Consider the following 19,897-nt stretch of genomic DNA (forward strand, 5'->3'; position numbering starts at 1 on the left):
TTATAGTTATATATGTATGCAACATGTAAAAATATGTAAAGATGAGTATATATAAATGTATCCAAATATCCATACCTTTTTTATATCTATACATTTTATATATTTTGTGTTAAGAATTAAAATACTGTTGCAGAGCAATAAGATTAATATGCTCATATTTTTATTAAAAAAAAAAAAAAGAAATTGTTAGGGGCGCCTGGGTGGCTCAGTCGGGTGAACGTCCGACTTCGGCTCAGGTCATGATCTCGTGGTTCATGAGTTCAAGCCCCGCGTCAGCTCTGTGCTGACAGCTTGGAGCCTGGAGCTGCTTCAGATTCTGTGTCTCCCTCTCTCTCAGCCCTTCTCCCGCTTGCCCTCTGTCTCTCTTAAAAATAAATAAACATTAAAAAGAAGATTTAAAAGACATTGTGCATGTTGAAACACACTTGTGCATGCATCTAAGTACGCCTAAAAGGATGCCCCCTAATTGGATGAAACATTTTGCTTAAGGAGGATGATTGAGGCATTTTGGGAAAGGAACTTTTAATATAATGAAAAATATGTGGCAGACAATTACTAAGTTTTCTTCTTGTTAGACAAATATCTAACAAAATTGTTCCCGTTTTACCTAAAAATTTCAATAGTTTTCTTGGAACATTTCACTTTGTAAACAATTTGGGGGCTGTCACAAAGAGTGCGATGGTATATTAGGTTAGGTAGAGATAAGGTACAGATGAATGCATAAGGTGTTCCTGTGGTTTCTTTCTTTCTTTCTTTCTTTCTTTCTTTCTTTCTTTCTTTCTTTTTTTTGCCTTTGATTAGAAAAGACATTATCTTCATTATCTAAGAACAGAATGTGAAACTACCAATGTAAATATGATATAATATGACCCTGTTAAGAGGTGGGGGTAAAGAGGGCCAAAGCACAAGGGCATACAAATGCACCCTGAAAATGTGTGTTCATTCCCATATCAGTTACAGTCTGTTAATATAAGTTCAGGGGCTCCTGGTGGTTCAGTTGGTTAAGTGTCCAACTCTTAGTTTTGGCCCAGGTTGTGATCTCCCAGTTTGTAAGTTCAAGCCCTGCGTCAGACTCTGCGCTGACAGTGTGGAGCCTGCTTAGGATTCTCTGTCTCTCTCTCTCTCTCTCTCTCTCCTTCTCTCTGCTCCTCCCCCACCCTCTCAAAATAAACTTAAAAAACCAAACAGTTTGTTAATATAAGTTCAGGCTTTTATAAGTTTATTTTCTAAGAAAATAAAAGAAATTAGAAATCCACATTTCTTTTTTTTTTAATGTTTATTTATTTCTGAGACAGAGAGAGGCAGAGCATGAGCGGGGGAGGGGCAGAGAGAGAGGAGGACACAGAATCCGAAGCAGGCTCCAGGCTCTGAGCTGTCAGCACAGAGCCCGACGCGGGGCTCGAACTCACAGACCATGAGATCATGACCTGAGCCGAAGCCGGGCGCTCAACCGACTGAGCCACCCAGGCGCCCCGAGAAATCCACATTTCTAAGAATATAACCGAAAGAGACTTCTGATAACAGTAGTTGAACTTTCCTCGGTATGGCAACTTTCTTATGACAGCTCTCTTCTGACTCCTTTAGGACTTAACCCGGGAGATGGACGTCCAAGCTGAAAAACTCAAATGGCTGAATCGAACTGAGTTGGAAGTGCTTTCAGATAAAAGTCTGAGCTTACATGAAAGACAAAAAATTTCAGAAAGCTTAAGAACTGTAAATTCAACATGGAATAAGGTGTGCATTAAGAATTACTGTGATCCCTTTCTCATGTTTATTGATTTTGCTGTCAAGGAAGTGGGATTATATAACTGTTCTGCTTTTAAAAAGCATACCCAAACATGGGCACGTTTTACTAATGCTTACCAATGTTTGTAATTACTGTTTTTTTCATCTGTCATGGACAGAAACATATATTCTCAGAGAATACTTTTTATTTTACATGGGATATTTTGGTCTAGGGATTTTGGGGTATATACTACATCAAATAATGAATGTTTATTAGAATTAGAAAATAAAATACCATATAAAGTTGTAAATTGTAGACCTTAAAATAACATCCTGATGTTGCACATGACTTCTCACCTATGTAGGTTTATTTTTAATGATTTTATTCAATCCATTAATTATTTTTAATGATTTATTCTTTTATTCATATATTTACTGGGCTCCAGGCGTAGTATGTGCTAGCTTAGTATATACTGGAAATGACTAAGCTAAGGTCTTTCCCCTCATGTCATTACTTTTTTTGCAGTTAAAACAATTAAAGGCAGATAAAGTCATAGATTCTATTTATTTTACCCTGGTACATACCATATCAGAGTGTGAGGTCTGTCTGAGACACTGAATGGATGTGTCTCTGCCCCTGGTTTGGATAGATCCCATATCAGTCAATTTTACCCTTCTGGATCCCCTTAAAATGATAGCCATCATTCTATATCTAATGATGCAGGTGCTTTATTGACCTAAATTCTCTAGTTGAGAATTATACCTTGATGGTCACTGTTACTGATAACTCACACATGTATATCTCTGGCCTTGACCTCTCTCTATGCTCTAGGCTTCCATGTACAATGACCTGTTCAGTATGTTCACTTGGCTCTCCAATGGGTATCTCATACTAACATACAAAATTGAGCTCCTGATCTCCACCTCCTCCCTGTGCTTTACTGTACTTCTCCCACCTCATTTACTGGTAATTACTCATTATTGTTTGGTCAGGATCTTTGGAGTCAGTCTTATGAGTTACATCTTAATTTTAAAAACTCCAAAACTTGGAGTCACCATTATCAGCTTCTCCTTCAAAATACGTATCTATTTGATAGATGGTTTCCTGGACGGCCAGATGGCTAGATACATGATAAAGCAAATGTAGCAAAATTATAACAATTGTAGGTGTTGGGTAGCATGCTGGGTATTCCCTGTATTTTTTTTTCAACTTGTTTTTTAGGTTTGAAGAACGTCATAAATTTGAATGCTTTTCCCTAACCCCATTGCTACTAACTAGTTCTAAGCCACCATCATCTCTTGTCTTGCTTACTACAACGGACTCCTCACTAGAGTCCCTGCTTCCTCCTCTGCCCTTTGCCCATCTCTTCTCAACAAAGCAGTGAAGTATTTGTTTAAACATAATTCTGATCAAGTAACTCCTCTGAGCAAAGCCCACTAATGGTTTTCCACCTCACTCGGAATAAAGGCTGAAGTTCTTACTGTGACTTGTTAGGCCCCTCATGTTCTGGCTTCTTCTTTTCTCTCTGACTTCATCTTCCCGTCTCTCTCCCTTACACTACTCTCCAGACATGTTGGCCCCGTGTCAAACATGCCAGGCACAGCTTTTGCATATTCAATCAGAGCACACATATGTATTTAACACAAAGCATGTCAGTAGATATTGTGTGGAAGAGGACACAGTGGTTAATTTGGGAGCACTGTGTTAGACAAAGCCAAAAGTTCCTTTATCACTTCACGTTGGTTTTACTCTACTTAGGTGAATTATGAGTGTCCAAGGTCAGACAGTACTTACTGTGGAGAGAATTTCAATAAATGTACTTTGGGAAATACTAACCCGGGGCATTTCATTCATTCATGTATTTATTCACTCAGTAGTTTTGACTGGACTCTTGGTGTATGCCAGGCACCATTTTAAGAACTAGGAATACAGCAAAGAGTATGACACTGCTTCTAACCCAAAGAGTTTATTGTTGGTGAGGCAAGTAGTCAAAAACTTACAACATAGAGGTACCCATGGGGACGTAAAGATAGTGCACCTACCTGGCTTTGGGAAGTAATCATGGAAGATTTGGTGGAGATCATATCCATGCTAATTTAGAAAGAATGAATAAGTATGGGTAGATGAAGAATGGGGGAAGGAGCATCACAGGGAGAAGAATCAAAAAAGTGGAAGGGTCTACAGGGGACAGGGAATGAGCACAGTGCATTTGGGTCTTGGAAGTAGCTCAGTGTGCAGCAGCAGAATAAGAGATGCTTGCAGACCCAGATCCTAGAGGCCTCATCATGCCTCAACAAGGAATTCGAGCTCCATCTTGAGAACACTTCATCGCCTTGAGAGCAGTGGATGGGTTTTAATCAGGAGAAAGTCACATCTTGAAAAATCACTGTAGCTTCACTTTGGAGATGGATGGCGTGATCCTAGCGATGGATGGCCTTAGGATAATATCAGGATATCAAGTAACTCCTCTGAGCAAAGACCAGTGTCCAGATCAGAATAACTGATCTGGAAAGATCAGCTAGAGTCATTAGATCACCTTGGGAAGGGGGTGGCAGGGAAATGGGTGATGAATTCAGATTTGGACATGTCTGAATATCCAATTGACAGAATGAGTTGGACTGAAGATACATTTTTCGGAGTTGTCAGCCTGTTAAAACTCCATATGATAAATGAAACCATTAGAAACCAGGACTCAGGGAGAGAAGCCAGGGTCAAGGGTAGGAAGACCAAAAAAACCTACCCTATAGAGTGTCAGTATTTGATGGATGGGCAGAGGAGAATGAGCTGGTGAAGGATGCTTAGAAGATCAATCAGAGAGGTAGGTGTAAAGTCAGGATTGCAGAATATTAACGGTATTCTGGGGAGGGGAGGGGACAACATTAAATGTTACAAAGGACTAGGACAGCTAAGGACTGGAGGGTACTCTTGACAGTAATGTCAGTAAAGTGGGGGCTTTGGCAAGACTGCAGTGGATGTGAGGGTGGAGACAGAAGCTCAGGCGTTGAGGGGGAAGAAAAGCAGCAGAACTATCACTTAGAATAACACTTCCTCTTTCAAAAATATAATCATCTTTATTTATATAGTATTCTTCTCTTTGTTTGGCCTGATGCTGTAGATATGCAGAGAAGTGCCTACCACATTGAAGGAACGCATCCAGGAACCCAGTTCTGTGTCTCAGACAAGAATGGCTGGTAAGATACAGTTTATTTCTTAACAAAAAATTTTTTTATAGGCACAACAAAATTTTATAATTTTAAGCATCCTATGGGAGTTAGAAAAACTTACTTAAAAACACAGTGCAGTTGTGACTTATTATTCTACTTTTCAGTTACTTGAAAAGAATGTCTTTTTTAAAACAAGATATATTTCACTGTCCAGCATGTGCAAGGCATTCCTTGCCATGGTAGCTAAGACTTATTTCCTGGGACTGGAGTGGGATCTGGGTCTCCACAGAGGCCGCTGAAGGCCAGGGGAGAGCAAGGTGAGGAAATTGAGGAATAGTTTTCTGGAGACGTGCAGTCTTTTCAGGGCATCAGCCACAACCTGCTGTGTTAACATATTCTGGGGTCGTACAATTAGACACTGATCAGGACTGGAAACAGAAAGTTTGAATATTCTTGGAACCAGGTGGGAGATGGGGATTTAGAAGAGTTCTTCATCCCAGTGAAGATATGCACTGACAAGTGCTGATCACTGAGATTTGGAGAAAGAAGAGTCTGGTCACTGGTTATTTCCTTCTCTCCTTGTCCAGAGTAGAGGGTGGGCTACTGCACAGAGGCTACCCCAGTCACTGCTCATCACTGCCTTGCAGGCTCATTGAAACCATCTCACCCTGCTCTGCCTCTGCCGAGTCACCAGGCAAACCCCCAAGTGTGATTAACCCTAACTTTCCACTTATTCTGTGCCAGCTGTGGTGGTGCTGCTGATTCTCCCCTTCCTCCTCTTCTTCCACTCCCCCCCACCGCTCCCCTCTCCTCCTTTTCCTCCTCTCTCTCTTCCTGCCTTCTTCCCTTCCTTTGTATTCCTCCACCCTGCCTCACACATCCTCCTTCTCTTCCTCCCCCTCCTCCCCGCTCCCCTCCTGTCCTCTGCCCCCGGCCACCTTCTGTTTCTCCTTAGGATTCTGGAAAAGTATGAGTGGTGAGACTTTTAAGAAAACTTATTTGAAATCGCAGGCTTGTTGAGGGCCCAGTTTGTGTTGTGTTCTACTTGTATTTCCCAGTACCTTACACAAGAAATACCTGGGGCCTGGTCGGTCCATTGATTACATTCAAAATACTTGAATTAACATTTGAGTATTGCTGCCTTGCAAATACAAACTCAACCCCATAAGAATGGGAAACAGACTTGATGCATTTTAGGAAAGGGCAATAGGCTATCTTACCTTTTTAAATGTCCTTATGACAAAGGAACAGAGAAAGTTTTAATACACAACATTTTAATACACATTTAGTAGAAGAGCTAATAGCAGAAGTACACCTTCCAGTAAGTGGGCAGTTCATTTTTAATAAGACATTCGTCTCTGGAACAGGTATGAGACCTGAAATTTATTTCAGTGTGTCCCTCTCATCCTACATGGTGTTTTTTTTTTTAACTCCATTTCTTCTTCTTTTTATTATATTCAAAAAATAAAATTAACCATTTCAATGTGAACAATCCAGTGACATTTGGATTGACATGTGAATGCATTCACAGTATTGTGCAACCACCACCTCTGTCTGGTTCCAAAATACTTCCATCATTCCAAAGTAAAATCTCTTACTCATTTAGCTGTTTCTCCCCATTCCATTCTACCCCCAGGCAGTGGCAACCACCAATCGCTGTGTCTCCATGGATCGTCTATTCTGGGTATTTCTCATAAACAGAATCAGACTGTGTTTCTTTCACTTGGCATGTTGTTTTCGTGGTTCATCCATGCCAGCTTCCCTTGCTGACCATGCTCGTGGGTACTCAGCACTCACAGACAATCCTACTGCACTTTCTTCTGAGCTCCCCTGGCTGCCCATCTCTCCACTCATGACCTCTTCTCATTTTTAAAAGACGAAATACGTTTTGCCCAACAAGATCTTCTTTTTCCCATCAGAGAGAATCCCTATACGTAGGTTTCTCTACATCTGTGCTCACAAACTGTGCGTGCTTCCCACTTCCCTGGAGGATTTATCTCTTTTCTTTCTGAGATCACGTCCTCCCCTTGTGCTTTGCATCACATCTTCTCTTGGCTTTTTACTTACCCTCTTTCTCTCTTCTTTACTTGACCATTCTTGCTGGCATACGTTTTGATGCATACAGCTCTGGTCAGTGCATTTTCGCCGACATGTAGTATTCCATGCCCAGATCCACTGCAGTCCTCAGAACCCTCTCCTTTAGTATGCTCACTGGTCCCATGGCTTTAGCCACTTTTTAACTTTGGATAGCCCGGCCAGTGCTTAGGCCAATACACTTGAAGTCACCCTTGACTTTTCTCTGGAGTTAAGATCTAATTATTCAGCAAATTGTCGGTCCCGTGTGTCATCCCCATGTCTCATCCCAACTACTTCCCTGGTCTTGAACACCCTCATCTTTCATCTGTTACAGGAATAATTTCCTAACTCACTGTCCTGATTCTCTTCTTGCCTTACTACTCTTCCATAATCTATTCTGCTAGCAGCTAAGTCATGCTTTACAAATATAGGTTTTATTGTGTCCCTCGTGGCTCATAATCTTGTTATATCTTTTGTCATCCATAAATGAGTGCTAAAGTCTTACCTGGTCCAGAAGACCGTGTGTGATCTGCCTGCTGCCCCCCTTTCTAATCGCATTTCTTACCACTTTTCCCTTTGTTTGTTCTATTTCAAACACATTGGTCTGCTTGCTATTGCTAACATGCTGAGAACATTTCCATTTATGGCTCCTGTGCTTGCTGCTTCTTCTTTCCTTCTTCTTCCAATGCCCTTCTTTCAGATATCTGCCTGATTCACACACTCCATTCAGTTCTTTCCTCAAATGCTACCTCAAGCCTTTCCTGACCCTGACCACCATTTCTCAAATACATCCCATCGCTCTCCAATCTTCTTGCATTAGTGTTACTTCACAACATCTGTCTATTCCACTAGCGGGCAGGCCCCCTGAGGGCAGGACCTTTGTCTCACATATACTCCCATACTCGTAGCATCTAGAACAGTGCTTGCACGTAGTAGGTCCCTCTGAGGTACTTGGTGATTTGAAACGATGGATGAATATTGAGGTTGTTTCAGTGTTTTGAAAGCAACAGTGAGGATTGGGCAGAATGATACGTGAGGTATTCTCTAGGGTATGTCGTGGTAGAATTGCTGGGTCATAGAAGATGAACAACTTCTACTTCACTAGATGTTGTCTAGACAGCCTGTTCCGGTTCGCACTGCCGCCAGCCACGGGAGGGCTCTCATTGTTTTACATGTTACTGCCACTTCAGCATTATATTCTCGGGACTCCTTTACACTTTTAAAAATTATTGAAGACACTCAAAGTGTGAGTTATGTTTATAAATATTTACCTAATTAAAAAAACCCAGAAATTTGAAGCATTACTTATTAATTTGTCTAAAATAACAATAATGAATCTATTATGTTAGCAAAAACAGCATGTTTTTGTAAATATTAATATTATAAACTAATTTTTCCAAGACAAAAACAAATTGAACTAGAGAGTGACATTGCTTTACATTTTTGAAAATCCTTCGTTTCTGGCATCTGAGAGGACATCTGGATTCTCATTGCCACTTCTGCGATTAGTTTGTTGTGGAACCACACGTGATGCATGTAGTCTTGAGTGCAAAACCCCTCTATACTCAGGAAGGAATGAGTGTGAAAAGGCAAACCACTTATGATAATCCTAATTTGGAAGGGTTTCTGGGCACCCAGAGCTCCCCAGGCGTTACGTTGTGAACCTGTGACGGATAGAGATAGGGCATTTCATTTCAGTTTGCATTTTTTTCAGTTGCCTGCATGATTGAGCCTTTTTTCACGTTTATTTCTTTCTTGCTTCCTCTTTTGTAGATTGTCTGATTGATACTTTTGGAGTTTAAAGAATTATTTTGGGCGTGCCTGGGTGGCTCAGTCGGTTAAGAGTCCCGACTCTTGATTTTTGGCTCGGGTCATGATCTCACAGTTGGTGCGATAGAGCCTTGTTTGGGGCTCTGCACTGCTTGGGATTCTCTCTCCTCTCTCTGCTTCTCCCCTGCTCCTATGGTGCATGCATGCGTATGCATGCACTCTTTCTCAAAATAAACTATTTTGGTTACGAATTCCTTGTTTAGAGTGTACATTGCAAATATCCTGTCCCTTAGTCTGTGGCTTTTTTTTTAAATGTTTATTTATTTTTGAGAGACAGAGACACAGAGCATGAGTGGAGGAGGGACAGAGAGAGAGGGAGACACAGAATCCGAAGCAGGCTCCATGCTCTGAGCTGTAAGCATAGAGCCCAACGTGGGGCTCAAACCCACAAACTGTGAGATCATGACCTGAGCTGAAGTCGGATGCTTAACTGACTGAGCCACCCAGGTGCCCCTATGGCTTCTAATATTTTTATTAGTGGTGCTATTTTCAGAATTCTTAAACATTAATGGTCTACCAATAGCTTCCCCTTTTTGTGTGTTTTTACAGCATTTTTAGTACTCTAAAATCGGAAAGCTTCTTTTTTTTATATTTTCAACTGACGGTTGTACAGTTTTGATTTTCATATTCAGGTTCTTAATCCACCAAGAACTAATTTCCCCAAGGTGCATGTGAGGTCAAATTCTGTCCCATCATCTCTTCGCTCCAGCCATGGGTGTCCACTCTTGCCAGCATAGCATCATTTATTGGCCGGTAAATTCCTCCTCACTGATCTTTAATGCAGTCTCTGTCAAGGTCAGGTTTCTCTGCCACCTATGCATGTGGCTCGTCTCTTCCAGTGGTCTCTTTGGATGTCTGGGCCCATAAAATACTGAGTTAATCATTAATTATTAGCTAAGTGATACAACTAAATATCTGGTAGGGCATAACCCCCCACCTGTTTTGACTGTGGTCCTCTTTTTATTTCTTTTCTTTTTTTTATTAAAAATTTTTTTAATGTTTATCTTTGAAGGAAAGAGAGACAGAACGTGAGTGGGGGAGGGGCAGAGAGAGAGGGAGACACAGAATCTGAAACAGACTCCAGGCCCTGAGCTGTCAACACAGAGCCTGACAGGAGGCTCGAACCCACAAAGTGCGAGATCATGACCTGAGCTGAAGTTGGTCGCCCAACTGGCTGAGCCACCCAGGCACCCCAACTGTGGTCCTTTTCTATATTGATATGAAAATCAGATTGTGAATATATGATTTTGCCAAGTTACACGTAGACTTGTTGGGATTTTTATGAGAATTGTGTTTAATGTATAGATTGACTATGTTTTTTTTAGAAAAAAATTTAAGCCTCATCTAATATACTGTATGCTAAAGTGGATTTCAGATGGAGCTAATAGTTAATTCTTTTATCAACACTAAAGAAAAGTAATAACCAACCTCTCTTTATTAAAACAAATCTCTCTTTATTAAAAACAAAGCAAGACGGGACACCTGGGTGGCTCAGTCGGTTGAGCATCCGACTTCGGCTCAGGTCATGATCTCGCAGTTTGTGAGTTCGAACTCCTCATCGGGCTCTGTGCTGACAGCTTGGAGCCTGGAGCCTGCTTTGGATTCTGTGTCTCCCTCTGTCTGTCCCTTCCCCACTCATGGTCTGACTGTCTCTGTCTCTCAAAAATGAATAAACATTAAAAAAAAAAATTAAAAACAAAGCAACACAAAAACAGAAAAGCAAACAAAAAATAGAGAAAATATTTATCAAATCTTCGGAAAAGACAAGAGTGTAACTGTAAACGTTCTGGGAAAACAATCCCCCAAGACAAATTTATGGATTTGATAAAAAAAAATTGAATCCTGAAGTAGAAACATTGCTTTCAGCGACATGGCAAATGTTCATCTTTCCTATAAAAAGAATTCATCTAAACTGATAAGGAAGCAGATAAAGAACACAGTTATAAATTATCCCATATTTTAGTAAACATAAAAAAATATTTGCATTCATTGACAGTCAAAGAAGCATTAAATGAAGACAATGGTGAAAGATGTATTTATCCATTGAAATAGGATATTGTTGGTGTGGACATAGGATTTTTGTCAGTTCCATACACTGCTGCTAGAAGTCTAAATTTCTAACCATTTTTTTTTTTTATGTTTATTCATTTTTGAGAGAGACAGAGTGCAAGCCAGGGAGGGACAGAGAGAGAGGGAGACACAGAATCCAAAGCAGGTTCCAGGCTCTGAGCTGTCAGCACAGAATATGATGTAGGGCTTGTACTCACGAATTGTGAGATCATGACTTGAGCTGAACTCGGATGCTTAACCAACTGAGCCACCCAGGTGCCCCTAAATTTCTAACTTTTAAGCAAAACAATTTGGCAATAAGTCTTAGATACATTAAACTTTTTCATATTTTCTGATCCCGTAATTCTACTTTGGGAAATTTATACTAAGGTGGTAATCAAAAATGTGCAAAAATACATAAAAAGATAACCCTTGCAAGTTCTTTTTTAAAGTAAAATTTCAGGAGCAATTGAAGTATCCAGCTGCAGAAGGGTTAACTAAAAGTTAGTGAATATATTCTGTGTAGATAGTGAATATATATACTAAGTACATAGTGTTGTACTTTGTATATATATTTTCTCTTATATACATATATACATTCATAAGAATATATACTTATGTAGATCAGTACATGAGTAAGTAGTCATGATGAGTTTGTAGCTGGGGCCCAGAGGTGCTTGCACCTGGTTCTGGTGGTCCCAGACAGACCAGGTTTGGCCACTTGCGACTGACAGAATCCAAAGGCAGAGAGAGGAGTGGTGGAGAAAAAAGAAAGGAATTTCTTTCAGTAAGGCCAATACCGGGAAGACAGCGGACTAGTATCTCGAAGAGTTTCCAAAGTACTGAAAATACTTCTAGGTTTCTGTAAGGAAAAGGTGGGACAAGGGTCAGTGATTATGTGCAGGTGGGCGGTGAAGGTCAGGCCCATCATTGTCCTAGAGTCCATCACATGGGGTCTTGCTGGCTCAGGGCATTTCTTGTTGCTTGAGGGATACTTTCGGTTCCCATCTTGGGATGCTTTGCCTGCAGGGTCTTTTGCCTGAGTTCAGAGATAAGCTGGAAAGAAGAACTTAATCAATTAGAAAGTTTGAAGTGAAAAGGGAAGTACTCAAAGACTTCTTTCAATTTTATTAAGAATGACTAATACTCATAAAGTTAATTGGAAAAGAATAGAAAATTAGAATAAATTGACTTTACAAATTAAGGCAAACATCTTGGCAAAATAAAGTAGCAGTCCTAATTTTCCTATAGTTGATTTACTTTTTATTTTATTTTCTCTTGGTGTCAGCGTGAGTTCCTTCTAACTTACTGCTGCTCTAGACTATTGTGGGACAGTTTAATTGGCTTTATGGCTACCACGGACATATGGATTTGACAGGAAATACCACTGTCATTTTTAGGATGAAAAAATAAAAACGTCTTACAATTTTTTTTTACTTAAACTAAATTTTATGTAAACACACACAAATCACCACTAGGCCACCACAGTCAGAGTCTCCTGTTGATGTATTAATACTTTGCCACATTTTTAAATTTCAGCTCATCCTAATGTCCAAAAGGTGGTGCTAGAATCATCTGCGTCCGATATTCCTGTTCTGTCTCCTCGTACTTCGGAAATTTCAATTCCTGCTGATCTGGATAAAACCATAACAGAACTAGCTGACTGGCTGGTCCTGATCGACCAGATGTTGAAATCCAACATTGTCACTGTCGGGGATGTAGAAGAGATCAATAAGACAGTTTCCCGAATGAAAGTAAGTACATAATGTAAAGGCTTGTCATGGAAATACCACACACAGAAGCAGACAAGATCTGTTTGGAGCTCCTTTGTTTGTCCTAAACCCTGGGAGAATGAGCTTTAAAAAACTCTCTATCTGTCAAACAGCCATGCTGTTTGGCTAGCTCCAAAGAGAAAATCGTTTCTTGCATTTTTAGTGTTTTTGTAAGATGAGGTTTACCAACTTGAAGTGTAGACTCAGTGTATTTTATTTGTATTTAAATTTTTTTTTTAATATTTATTTTGAAAGGGAGAGACAGAGAGAGAGAGTGCACATGTACTCATGGAAGCATGTGGGGAAAGGGCAGAGAGAGAGAGAGAGAGAGAGAGGAAGAGAGAGAATTCCAAGCAGGTTCTGCACTGTCAGTCCAGAGCCCCATGTGGGGCTCAATCTCACAAACTGTGAGATCATAATCTGAGCCAAAATCAAGAGTTGGACGCTTAACTGACTGAGCCACCCAGCCACGCCTAGACTCAGTGTATTTTAAAACCTAAAACTGATACCTTAAAGGGAGACACATCAATACAAATGTAAACTAGTGTTAGATTTAATGCCTACTGTGATGTAGGATATTTTCCTAAAGCCCCTTTTTACTTTATATTTTGTAATGAGCTTCTGTGTTTAATTGCTGACTTCAGAAGTGAGAATCTCATGCCTAGAAATTTGTTACCATGCATACACCATCTAACATAAATTTTCAGTATTCATAGTGAGCTAGTTTCTGGGCTGTGTGTTATATAGGGATACTGAAAAGGACATACCAGGTAGAAATTGGCAATGTACCATAAAATAATAACAATAACTATTGCTAACTTTTATTAGGTGCTTAAAATGTGCTGGGCAGTTTAGGAAGTATTTCACATGTATCGTCTCCTTTAGTTTTTTAACAGTCTTTTGAGGTGGGTATTGAGTTTATCCCCAGACTACAAACATGTCCAAAGTGAGGCGGAGGCACTGGGTACACGTAAGTAGAGACGTTGCTCCAGCAAGGCAGAATCTGATAGAAGCCATAGCATAGCTATAAGCCACCTGTTAGGGGAGCCAGGATGAGGAAGGAGATTACTTCACAATGGTGGAAAGCGTACTGTGTGGGATTTTGACATCTGGAGATAAGTAAATGGCATTCCTGATACAGGGAACAGAGTGAATAAGGACATGAGGTAGGGGAGCGTGAGGGACATTGGGTCAACATTGGTGCAGGAAAGAAGTGTAGTGGGCGGTCAGATAGCAAAGGCAGGTTCAAGTTCACTTCCTAGACCGTGCAAAGCCCGTTGGGTTTTTAGTCTGTGAGCAGTTCTTTTTACCCCTTTTCTTTTTCTTTTTTAATTGTGGCTGAGGACTGATGATAATAGAGTGCTGCTTTGGTAAGAAGACAGGGATGCTTCTTAGTGCTTAGGATAAATTGGAGGCAAGAGATACTTAAAGCAAGCACAAGAGCCCTTTCCGAGTGGCTAAGATGATGCTATTGCAATTAACAGAAATAAGGAATAGAAGAAATGGAACGTGGATGAGGGTTTGATTGATTTAGTTTCAGATATGTTGTGTTGAGAGGTTCTTAGGCCAATTAGAAGGAAATAATCAGCATTCATTGAAATGTTTCTCTGGGATTTAGGATTAGAAGTTGTGAATAATCCATTTCAAGATAATATTTGACACTATCAGGCTAATTGAAATCTGAAAAATTAGTGAATTTATAAAGAGGAAGAGCTGGGAGAGAATCTTTGCCACACTATTTGTACTTACTGGAAATTGTGTTTTCTAATCTTTATGGCTTTTTATTAGTTCTATGTTGGGAACACTATATTCCTCATATTTTAAACCTTTTGCCCCTATTTATCAGTACTGAGATAAATCCCCTGCAGCAGCATTTTTCACGTCTGCATGCATTTAATTCGCAGTTATCCCAATAGCCTTTTTTTACTGTCTCACCCCAGCCCTGCAGGTGACATTAGTTTATATTCATATCTGATGTAGGACAGATATACAGGGTATCATCAGCAGAAGTCCCTGCTAATGTTTTCAGACCATATTTTTTTTGTAGGGATTTTCTTCACTGAATCTGCTCAGACTTCGTATAGCTGAGCTGTACGATTTTTATTATTTCTTTTTGTGAAAACTACAACACAGACAGAGAGTTAAGTGCTTTGCCAAGCGACCTAGATGATAAGTGGCAGAGCTGAGATTTAAACCCAGGACCCTTGCCTTCCAGCCTCTCTTTCTCTGCTAGACTGCTGATGCCTCGCTGTAGGAGGAAAACGACAATTCTGATGTCAGCACGCTGGTTTTGCTTTGTTAGTAGTACTCTTATGGTACGGCTTATGACCTATCTTAATGATCATGTATTCTTAACAGATCACGAAGGCTGACTTAGAGCAACGCCATCCTCAGCTTGATTGTGTTTTTACATTGGCACAGAATTTGAAAAATAAAGCTTCTAGTTCAGATGTGAGAACAGCAATCACAGAAAAATGTAAGTTTTTTTTTAAATGATATATTACCCACTTTCCCTGAAAATGGTAACACACACACATACACATTTTCATAGATTATTTACCCAGAAATTAATATTATTTGATATTTGATAGTATCTATTAATAATTATAGTTTTGCTTCCATTTTTATTTTTTGTGAACATTATTATGATTCCCTTATGAATTCCTTAAAGTGTTAACCTCATTAATGTTCTAAAAATTTATTTCTTAATGTTTATGTATTTTGAGAGAGAGAGAGAGAGAGAGAGAGAGAGAGAGAGAGCGCAGAGGAGGGGCAGAGAGAGAGGGAGAGAGAGGATCGCAAGCGGGCTTTGTGCTGTCAGTGCAGAGCCCATGTGGGGCTCGAACTCATGAAGCGTGAGATCATGACCTGAGCCGAAATCAAGAGTCAGACACTTAACCGACTGAGCCGCCCAGGCACCCCTAACCTTATTCCTTTTAATTACTGGCACATTGGATTTTGTTCCTTTTAAGTTAGGATTTCTTTTAAAGGAATCAAAAAAGAAAAGTTAGAGAAAACCATCAGAATGCAAAACCATGCTTTCATTATAATTTATTTAGTAAAACCAGATCTTGCTTTGTCTATTTAACTCCTGTTCTTCAAATTCATTCCAAAAAGAATTTATTGAGCAACTACCATGTACCTGTGGGCCGGATACTAATTTGGGAATAATTTAGTTAAAAGCAAAATAAAACAAAACAAAAAATAAACATACAAACACCACAGCAAAGATCCCTGTTTCATTTGCTTTCTGGCTTAAAATAAGCATCTGTGAAATCTGTAGACATATAAAACAGTCTAAATTCTCAAGAATGTCATGTAGGGATAGTCACTGTCTGCTTTCATCATCCCCTCTCCCATACCGCCTTCCACCCACTGTAACTATTCCATATTGTAGATATTCTTTAAAACATCCTGGAAGTTCCTAGTCTCCTTGCCTTTATTCACATTATTATTATTATTTTTTTCCTCTCGGCCTTTTCTTCCCCAGTGAAATTCTATGCAGCAGCTAAAATGTCACCCCCTATGTGATGTCTTCCCTACCCTCTAGTAGTCCCTGGAGAACTGTATTTTCTATCTTTAGTTTCTGCTGTGGCCTTTTGCCTGATAATGTCCTTGTAGATCTCACAATTATTTTAATTCTCTCTCCTTTCCATAGACAGTAAATATTCATCTTTCTGGCCCTGGGCCTCCTACAGTGTTCAATACAAAGTAAGGACTTCATAAATATTTGGGGCAGAACATAAACTGAAAGTTACTTTATTACCTTGTCTAATATTTTCTGAGGCAAAGCAAGTCAACGCTTCCTCCCATGAAAAGTGTGTTTTGATTTCAAAATAAACGTGGCTGCAGCAACATTATTGGAACAGAGGAGTTAGCAGAGAACTTTGTCACAGTGTTGGTTTATTTTTACTGCATAAGCCATTTTCTTTCTTTCTCCATGGTTTTTTTTTTTTTTTTTTTTTTTCCCCAATTGATGGATTGCTCGGGTCTCTGTTGAAACTCTGGAGTGATCTCGTTTCCTATCACGTGGCAGGAGAGCTTCTCTGCCTCAGTGACCCCAAACTATTTACAAAGTCTTCTCCATTTTGCTTTATCCACATCTTATGTTTTCCCCACCCCCTCCTATTTGTCCACTGTTTCTTTTAAGGTTGTTTGACAAGACTTTTCTCTTTCTGAGTAGCTTCCCTTTCTAATTTAACTCCCTCTCTTTGTTTTTTTCTCCTTTTTTTTATTTGCATGGAGCCTACATGATCTTTGTCATTATTCATTCTATGGGAAAAAAAAAAAGCTCAGTAGGAGTGTACTGCCTATAATAACCTGCTTTTAACACTTATTCACAAAGAATAGAACAATTTGCTTAATGATAAACCTGTGATATTTGCTGTCACTTGATGTCTTTCATGTTATTTGTTCACTATTAAAGGATTCTATTAGTAATAGGGTTGATCATAAGTACTTTATGTAACTTTTTAACTGACAAGTAGAACATTATGATGAATTTGTTCTCTCTTGAAGTAAAAAACTTAGGCAATTTATTTAAACTGTTAAAGAAGACAGCTTAAAACATAATTTCATTGAACAATTTTTAGAAATTATTAAACGTTAAGTATAATTTCCAGTTTTCTGAGCACTACTAAAAATGATAGCTCTTATGGCTTGCTGTAACCCTGTTATCCCAAGAAATTTTACCAGAAGGTCCCATTATGCCTTAACTGCAATATTATTTTGTGGTTAAGCTCTTGTAGGCCTGGTATTTAACCAGAGTGCTCTGCACTCTGTGTGACATCCAAAGCATCTTCTAGACATTTTTGATGTCCTACCTACTTATGATCAATGGGTTGTTGAAGTTATTCGAAGCTACTGTTTACTAGTGCCTCAGTTCAAGGTCATGAACTACCCATAAAGTAATTCATCAAAAGTTTGTTTCATTAGATCTCTCTTTCCTTAGTCCCTTGTTAAAAATGAGAAGAGGAGAGAGGGTAGGGGAGAAAAAGGGTGGAGAACAGACAGAGGAGAAAAAGAAATAGAAAGAGATATTAAAAAAGAAAGAGGACAAGATCTAGTGTCAATTTTTTTATGGTAAAGAGCTACTGGGGACATAGAACTTGAATCTAATTTGCTCTTGGTGTTTTTCTTGAACATATAAAAATACTTTCTTTCATGCTACAGTAAAACAAATATGAAAAGTATTCTTAAATAGATTATTTCCTTTCAAAATCCTGACAGCCTTAGAGCATCTCCTTTGAAGATGACAAGTGACTACATCTGTGTCTTACAGTTCTGTCATAGAGTATTGTTAAACTCTACCTTTATTAAACCAGATTCTGTGAATATAAATTAGATAGGAATTTACTTTCTTTATAATTTTTGGTTTATCCATTTAAAATAGTTGTTATTTTTATTGTGAGCTATTTCAGTGCATTAAAAATAGAATTTATTTATTTTATTTTTAAACAAAATTTTTTAATGTTTTTATTTATTTTTTTTTTATTTAAAAAAATTTTTTTTAATGTTTATTTATTTTTGAGACAGAAACAGAGCACGAATGGGGGGAGGGCCAGAGAGAGAGGGAGACACAGAATCAGAAGCAGGCTCCAGGTTCTGAGCTGTCAGCACAGAGCCCGATGCGGGGCTTGAACTCATGGACTGCAAGATCACGACCTGAGCCAAAGTCGGACGCTTAACCGACTGAGCCACCCAGGCACCTCTGTTTTTATTTATTCTTGAGAGAGAGAGAGAGAGAGAGAGAGAGAGAGACAGAGCGTGAGCAAGGAAGGGGCAGAGAGGTAGACACAGAATCCAAAGCAGGCTCCAGGCTCTGAGCTGTCAGCTCAGAGCCCAACGTGGGGCTCGAACTCACAAGCCATGAGATCATGACCTGAGCTGAAGTTGGACGTTCAACCAACTGAGCCACCCAGGCACCCCATTTAAAATAGAATTTAGAGGGGCACCTGGGTGTCTCAGTCGGTTAAGCGTCCAACTCTTGATTTTGGCTCAGGTCATGATCTCACAGTTTGTGAGTTCGAGCCCTTCATCGGGCTCTGAGCTGACAGAGTGGAGCCTGTTAGGGGTTCCCTCTGTCTGCCTCTCCCCAGCTGTCTTTCTCTCTCTCTCTCTCTCTCTCTCTCTCTCTCAAAATAAATTTAGAAAAATATTTAAAAATAAATAAATAAGTAAATAAATAAATAAAATAGAATTTAGGGGCACCTGGGTGCCTCAGTCGGTTAAGTGTCTGACTCTTGATATTGGTTCAGGTCATGATCTCATGGTTCATGGGATTGAGCCCTACATTGGGCTCTGTGCTGACAGTGTGGAGCCTGCTTGGGATTCTCTCTCTCTCTCTCTCTCTCTCTCTCTCTGCCCTTCCCTCACTCTCTCTGTCTCTCTCAAAAATAAATAAACTTAAAAAAATTCCCCTAAGATGTATGTACCAATTTGCCTTCTTTTTCTTTTCCATTTATAACCTTACTTATGATAGACTTGGTATCAGGTATTTTTCCCCTTTACTGAAAGTTACTTTCTGGGATTATTTTTATAATGTCTCCTCCAGTGGAAAAGGTCAAGAACCAGTGGGATAGCACTCAGCATGGTGTCGAGTTAAGACAGCAGCAGCTGGAGGACATGATTATCGACAGTCTTCAGTGGGATGATCACAGGGAAGAAACCGAGGAGCTCATGAGAAAATATGAGGCTCGACTCTACATTCTCCAACAAGCTCGAAGGGATCCACTCATCAAGCAGATTTCTGATAATCAAGTAAGACTCATAGATTTTTTTTTTTTTTTGCATGATCAGTTTGTTGGATGTACTTTTTTGTTCCGTCATGAACTGTAATTTTGGGGACCCTTGTCATGATGTTTTCACAAGTGCTTAGAATATACATCTAAATTTATATTAAAAAATTTGACCAGGAAGGTTTTTGAAAAAAATTGGAAGGCATAACAGATAGAAATGTACCTGTATGCCAGATTTATCCCTCACTGGTTCTTTGCAAATGGAACACAACCATGAACCAGCATCTAGAAAGATAGGAACCCTCCTCCTTTTACTCCCTTCCATGTCTACCCTGAAGGTTATTTTTATTTATGAAATTCTCTGAGATCTTCATTTGAGGCTACCATAGTGACCAAATCAGGTAACAAGTGTAGTTTCTTTTAGTACCTTTATAACCAACTGCTTTATCTGTACCATAAGAATAGGTGACTTTTTGTGATTGGTTTGAGTATAAAGTTGACAACATCGAACATTAATGGTATTTTTAAAGTGCTGTTTTGTAT

At 39.4% G+C, this 19,897-nt stretch overlaps 1 protein-coding gene across 4 annotated transcripts in view; it reads left to right on the forward strand.

The window, feature by feature from the left end:
• The window catches only part of UTRN (utrophin), a 408,075-nt gene that overhangs the window by 207,024 nt on the left and 181,154 nt on the right, over positions 1-19,897 (forward strand). For all 4 annotated transcript variants that reach the window (XM_049653027.1, XM_049653026.1, XM_049653028.1 and 1 more), the window contains exons 44-48: positions 1,585-1,734; positions 4,842-4,917; positions 12,385-12,599; positions 14,976-15,093; positions 19,171-19,376. In XM_049653027.1, the coding sequence (XP_049508984.1) occupies positions 1,585-1,734; positions 4,842-4,917; positions 12,385-12,599; positions 14,976-15,093; positions 19,171-19,376 (765 nt within the window). The remainder of the gene's footprint in view (positions 1-1,584; positions 1,735-4,841; positions 4,918-12,384; positions 12,600-14,975; positions 15,094-19,170; positions 19,377-19,897) is intronic.

Source organism: Panthera uncia, assembly GCF_023721935.1.
Source record: "Panthera uncia isolate 11264 chromosome B2 unlocalized genomic scaffold, Puncia_PCG_1.0 HiC_scaffold_24, whole genome shotgun sequence".
In the NCBI taxonomy this organism is placed as follows: domain Eukaryota; kingdom Metazoa; phylum Chordata; class Mammalia; order Carnivora; family Felidae; genus Panthera; species Panthera uncia.